General features: G+C 32.6%; 1 protein-coding gene across 1 annotated transcript in view; it reads right to left on the bottom strand.

Moving 5' to 3' along the window:
• Positions 1-1,227: 1,227 nt before the first annotated feature.
• The window catches only part of Cbl (E3 ubiquitin-protein ligase CBL), a 104,251-nt gene continuing 98,885 nt past the window's right edge, over positions 1,228-6,593 (bottom strand). The window contains exons 10-13 of the mRNA XM_073077794.1: positions 4,385-4,634; positions 4,071-4,183; positions 3,304-3,622; positions 1,228-2,969 (exon numbers count right to left, since the gene is read on the bottom strand). Coding sequence (XP_072933895.1) covers positions 2,752-2,969; positions 3,304-3,622; positions 4,071-4,183; positions 4,385-4,634 — 900 coding nt within the window. The 3' untranslated portion in view covers positions 1,228-2,751. The remainder of the gene's footprint in view (positions 2,970-3,303; positions 3,623-4,070; positions 4,184-4,384; positions 4,635-6,593) is intronic.

The raw sequence follows: 6,593 nt of genomic DNA, 5'->3' as shown, positions 1-6,593 counted from the left end.
TTGATTATTTCATATTTTTATTTTATAAAAGGTATGCGAATAATTCATTTTAACTTTTAGATTGGAAGAAATATTTATTAACAATATAGCCTTAATTTAATTTCATTTAGTGTCAATAATGTAACGAGCACTCAATATTTAAAATAAATATTTTTTAATAATGTATAGTCCGCGCCAAACTGCTAGTCCGCTCTGAAGTTGTTGCGAGCAGGTTATGTGTTATGGCGACGCAATTCATTTCTATATTCAGAGGGGATTAGCAATTTTACGCGGACTTTTCTAATTACATTATATCATATATTTCCTGCTATCGGGAAATACCATCTCGCGTATATTACGTACATATAGCGTTCTAACTTAGTCCTCTAATTGAAATGTATCTTTGAACGACCTCATATGACCTGTTATATTGTTTGGTCGGTTAGAGATGTCGATGGGCTGCAGTGACCATTCATAACAACTAGGCTGCTAGATTCATTTTTATAAATATAAAGGAGACAATACACTTGCAGTTCATCTAAGGTTATGTTAACTGGTACACATGTAAATCTGTGGTCAACTTCAAATAGGATTGAATTTCTACCTCAGATCGGCTATAAATGTTACATTTGAAGACTAAATTATAGTATATAGCATGATATATACATACTGACATATTGCATACCCTTACCAAAGTTTAATTTAACCAAACCAACGTTAATACCAACGTTTACCAAAGTTAATAGACAATTTCACAGAATAAAGTATATTCGAGTAAAAAAAAACTGTGTACATACCGCACAAAATAATATTTATATTACATTATTTAAAAATATGTATATATTTTAAAATACGAAATATAAAGTGCTTGTTACATTATTAATCTTAGTTAAATTCAGCATTTTAATAGTAACACTATAATATTTAATAGTGTAAATACGATTCAAATTTAATAATTCAAATTTTATTCATAATAATTAATTTTATTACATCTTTACATTAACCGAGAGTTAATGTTTACAATTCAAGATAATATTAATTTAGAAAAAAATGCATTTACATTCCAAATTAAATTATTTCTCGCATTTCAATGAAAATTATTTTTCAATACTTAATATTAAAATGAAAATTTATTTTCTATTTTCAAATTCAATAAATACGTTTCAAAACAATGTTGATTTATTAATAAAAAAATGAATACATTACAATATAATAATATTTGATAATATTATACATAAAATAATTTTAAATTTAAATTCGAATGAATTTTCTGGTACCTTTAATTTGAATTGTCAATATGTCAATTAAGTATAGGAATAATATTGGCCGATCATACCATGTTAAGTCATTTACCCATGGACACCTGTTACCAACTCGAAATAGAAAATCGTACCGAAAATAGATCATATGCTTTGCTACCCTGATGACTAAGTTGGAACTTCATACTAACATTTACTAAACATACTTTATGTTGCCTTACTATCCTTAAAAACAGAACACACCAGCTTTTCACTGTTGTTATAAGAAAAATAATATTTGCCCTGTGCTGCTACAGTCAAATCTATATACTTAATTGTATTTTTTTTCTAAAACCAAACATTTTTCAGAGTACTCCTAGAAGACATGTTGCAAACGATACATGAGAAGTTCTAACTTAGTCCCAGGGTACTAAACTTAGTCCTGGTAATAATGTCATAGAATTTACAATCACAATATTAGAACGAGAGCTATATATTTATTTCTTCAAAAAAAAATGATATACAAACGGGATACGTTATACTATTCCTATTTCTTTATTTTCTCGATGACAGATAGACGACCATGCAATTTTGTGTTATTAACGTTAAAATGTCACACAGATAATAATATACTTCTTGGACAGGTAGTGATGTGCTACACATAATGATTACTATAGGAGCTATAACGATAAACGTAACACGATAACAGACCCTTTTTTTACAAAATGTAAGAAACTGAACTACTGCCGGATACTTTTGTACAACTTTATTAACTATAATAAATATTATATTATACATACTTATAATATTACATTTCATTACAAGACGTTACGCGTATAAATTTTTGCTTAATAATGCCTACTTCTTTAAAATTTTCGAAGCTGTTGTAAAATAAGTAGGTTTTTCTTTTTTGTTTTGTTGTTTTGTTGTCCTTATTTTTCTTACGGCGTAAGCTTTGTTGTATTTGTCTTTGTTCAAAATACATATAATAAATATATGCGATCGATATCATTGCTTATTTGGTCACAATACTACAAAGAACTATCATCGAGAAAATAAAGAAATGGAAATAGTATAGTTTATTCAAAAAACCTTTTGTCTGTCATATAAAATAATGTTCATGTCTCCCTGACTTAATACCAAAATAAATACTTTTAATAGTAGTAGTTAGTTACTAGTATCGGATTTTTTCTTACAATCTTTGTAACAGGTAAGCAACTTTTATACAGTTTGTTTGAGTTTTATGTTATTTTAAATATGTTCTCATTAAATGCCAATAAATATAGTTGTAAGCAAAAAATAGCTCTCGATCTGTATTATGTACTTCAGTATAACATTTTTTGAAATATTCAAGGACACGATTTAAACTAACCCACACATCGGTCTACATCTCTCTCTGTCACGCACATACGAGTGAATGAGACAGATATACTCGTTCTGTCATTCAGTAACACCAGTCTACGTGTATTTCTTTCACTTCCACACGAGTGAACGAGACAGATATACTCATTCTTTACGTGTAAAAGAGCTAGATCTAGCACTTATGCTGTACCTTGGAGCCGAACTCGTGCAGAATATCGCAGGCCATCTCGAGATCGTTCCGCGTGATGCCCAACGCTCGCACCACGATGTCTTTCGGATACCCTTCCCCCACTAAACGGGCGATGTAATCCAAATTTATATTTTCGTACGACACATTGTCGCCGTACTTGCGACCGTGCTTGTCGTGTGTTAGGGGGTTGATTTTCTTGGCTGGAAAAAGGAAAATTCATTTTAGTTTAGGATATAATTCGTATGGGATTCAGATTTGCGTGTGTTCTTGTATTAAAAACATAAAAATAGTGCCATTACTGATGAGTTGTAACAGCTAATTTCATACTAGTGTCTGTATTCGTGAAATCGATTTTATTTTCTTCTTTACCTATAATAGTGTTCTTAATTGGTCATTAGAAGCTAACAAATCGATTTTCATATTCATACCAATAGTAAAATCTGATCACAAATGCATATGTAATTCAAAATTGACGTAAATAATCTGTCAAAGAAACGGTATCGGTGTAGAGTAACAGATTAATTAGTAACTTACGAGCCACAGCCAGTTCATTCTTCTCCGCCCCAACATTCTCATACGGCGGGTCCTTTTGCTCTTCCGACGGGAACTTCGGCATGGTCGTAGATTTCGTCGGCTGTTCAATACTGCCACTGGTCGTGGACGGCAACGACCGCTGTCGTGGCGGCGCACGACTGTCGCGATCGCGGTATTCCACACGATCCTGACGGTTCTCGGTCAGTATGTTTGTGATTCGGTCGTCGGGGTCTGGAGGGGGTGCGGGTAGGGGGCGGCTGTTGGATTGGGGGGTGCAAGCTCGTCTGGGTTTTTCGAATGCTCTAGGGTCTGGTGGTACCTGCATGAAACATTTTTAATGTAAAAAATGATGAAGTGGTGTTATATGGTGCACAAAGATTTTTATACGTAACAGAATAGTGTAGGATCTAATCGCAATTTTGTAACTTCAGAACTGAGAGGAACTCTTGTGCTACGACATCCATTATTTCCTACCTTTAGTAATATTGTCAAAAAGACATACATAGACCTTTTCATATATAAATAAAATATTAAAAAGTCTGGCATGAAATTTTAAATTACAAAAGGTTATAACAGCCTGTAGGCAATGACAACTCTCAAGGCAAATAACATATAACGAAAAATCGACGAAGTGTGAGTAGAGCTCGTACTGAGGACTTCTTTCGTGTCATAACACCAGTTGATTTTTATATTTATATTTACTTCTGTAGATAAAATAGACTAAAGTTTATAAGCCCTTGTTTCAATATCAGCAAAGTGAAACAAACCTCATGTCTGGTATCAATGAGGCCTGTGATGGTTTCCGTGGAGCCCGTGATAACTGATGTGAGGCGATGTCGAGAGTCCGGCTCTGGTTCTAACGACGATCGACGTCGCGGTTCTGTAAGTAAATAGTTTATTTTAATACTACAAGAAATATATAGTCCGGAAACAATAATATAATTAATTAAAATGATAATAGTAAATAAAGCTGGAACGCCTCGGAAACGTACATCTCTCTTACCAGAGCCTTCAAACCAGAAGCAGCGCTTAACACTGCTGTTATTAGGCAGTAATCGGTGTCTGATAGAAGAAAACTCACCCATAGCTATAGCGAGCGAGCTAGCAGCAGCGATATCCTGCACACTGGACGCCGCTACAATAGTCTCAGCTGGGGACAGGCTCTTCCTCGGCGGCAGGGGCGGAGCCCGGAGCTCTCCGTACGCGTTCTCCGCGGGCGCGGGCGCTCGGCGGGCCGCCCGGGGCGAGTGCCGGGGCGAAGCGCCCGCGGACCTCACCCCGGGGCGGAGAGCGTCGATTGTAGATGTCGCTGCGTTGAACTCTGCCCAGTCCTGGAGGGAATTTGGGCTTATATTCCTTTTGTGTATATGAGGTTTGACGTCAAATATGATGTGAAATAGTATCGAGGCCTAAATAAAAATATAACAGTTATATAGTTCGCTGAGAACTTTGGTTTGGAATTAGTTTCTGATCAATTCGGAAAAATGCACTTAAAACACAGAAATAGATGTCAATTTACTTTCTTTGAATTAAATAACTTATTAAAAGCAGAAAACTTAAATACAACACGGTTAGAAGAAGACTTTTAAAAACTCGGAACTTTTAAAGACTTAAGACTCGTTAAGGGCTTAGTGCGTTATCTAGGCCGGGGCAACGATTATCTGGAGGCACGGCAGAGCCTTCGCCAAGTCGAGCCAAAAAAAGCGGCACGGCCGTACCATTCTTTTCTCGAAGCAATTCGGCCTACAAATTATTCAAAATATTATGGAGAACTTTGCTAAAGTTCTACATAATGATAACATTTCAATGTTTGAAGACTCACCTTTTATTAACACGAACATAACATTATAATATATCCACAGTTTTGGTCAAATTCTCATTGGATATTTGTAAATAATGGATGCAAGGTTACCTAAGCTTAGTATTTATATTCATTAACTGAGGATTTCATTTATTGTACTATATTGATATAAAAATAGACTACTACTACTTGAAAAATATTATATTCACGTGTCGGCCGATTGCTAAGTGTAGAATTGGCAAGGCCACTACTAAAAAAATATTCAATTATGTATGTATTCATATACAGTCCAATTTATCATGCGTCAAAATCCCATGCAACATGCTACATTCATGTCAAAATGCAAAATCATATGCGTTATTAAAATAAAACTTATTAATCCTTTCAATTTAATTTTACTAGAATAAAAAGTCAAAATAAAAAGAAAACAAAAAAGCACGTCTCAAAAAAGCGTATATTGTCAACATTAAAAATTTCACTTACAAATAAATAATTTATTGTCAAGGACAAAATATAAAAATAATTGTCGATATAAGAAAATATGCAAATAAACATAAGCTACAGAGCAATATTCCATGATCCAGTAATTGTAAAGTCAAATTAAAATTAAAATCATGTAAAAGTTTTGAAATTAATTTTTATCACACGAAAAAATGTTTCAAATTTCCTACAAATAAAAATAATCTTTATTAATTTTGTAGACAATATTTGTTTTTTTTTTCATAGAATATTGAATTATATATATTTATTGTATTAAATTTTATTACACATATATATTTTTTTTATAAAATTAGTTGATGATGATACAATTTTAATAAATATTTGTATTAATTTCAAAACCTCTACATATTTTTGTCAAAGCACATTTATATTACACTATAAATAAAACAAAATCAGAATTAAGTACTTTTCTTAGAAAAATACGTACATTCAATAAGAGTACACCAGTGGTTCTCAACATTTTTACCATGAATCACTATGATATTATAGTATTCGATCGTTCTATTTACGAATATTTAAGTAGTATTCACCGCACGGCAGTGTAACAATTTATTTAAAAAAAAAAGTCGATATGCCTCTTTTACTACTTATAGTGCGTGGACTACAGGTTGAGAGCCAATGGAATAGACGAACAAAATATATTATTTTGCGTAAAAACTATACACATACCAGCTAAGTTCATAAAATAACGCATTAAAAATTCCTAATAATTTTTGATCATAATTTTAAAATCACTGGCAGTAAATATAATTTTTATAATAATAATTTCATTAATGTTATTGCATTGTCCAATATGAAAATAATCAAAATAATACTAAGGAAATTATTTAAAGATGTGTACATTTATAATAAATACCTTGCCCAGAAGTGGGACTTAAGAAGGGTTGCAGAAATTTATAATCATTACTAGGATTTTAAGTGGTCACTGCCGCTTATGGACATCTAGATTTTGGCTTCAGAATAGCACCGAAGAACAAAAACATATTAA

This window comes from Epargyreus clarus, unplaced genomic scaffold (assembly GCF_041222505.1).
Source record: "Epargyreus clarus isolate Ecla_fem2 unplaced genomic scaffold, WU_Ecla_fem_2.2 ptg000011l, whole genome shotgun sequence".
In the NCBI taxonomy this organism is placed as follows: domain Eukaryota; kingdom Metazoa; phylum Arthropoda; class Insecta; order Lepidoptera; family Hesperiidae; genus Epargyreus; species Epargyreus clarus.
The sequence above is the reverse complement of the archived record's forward strand: the minus strand, read 5'-3'. Positions and strand labels throughout refer to the sequence as shown.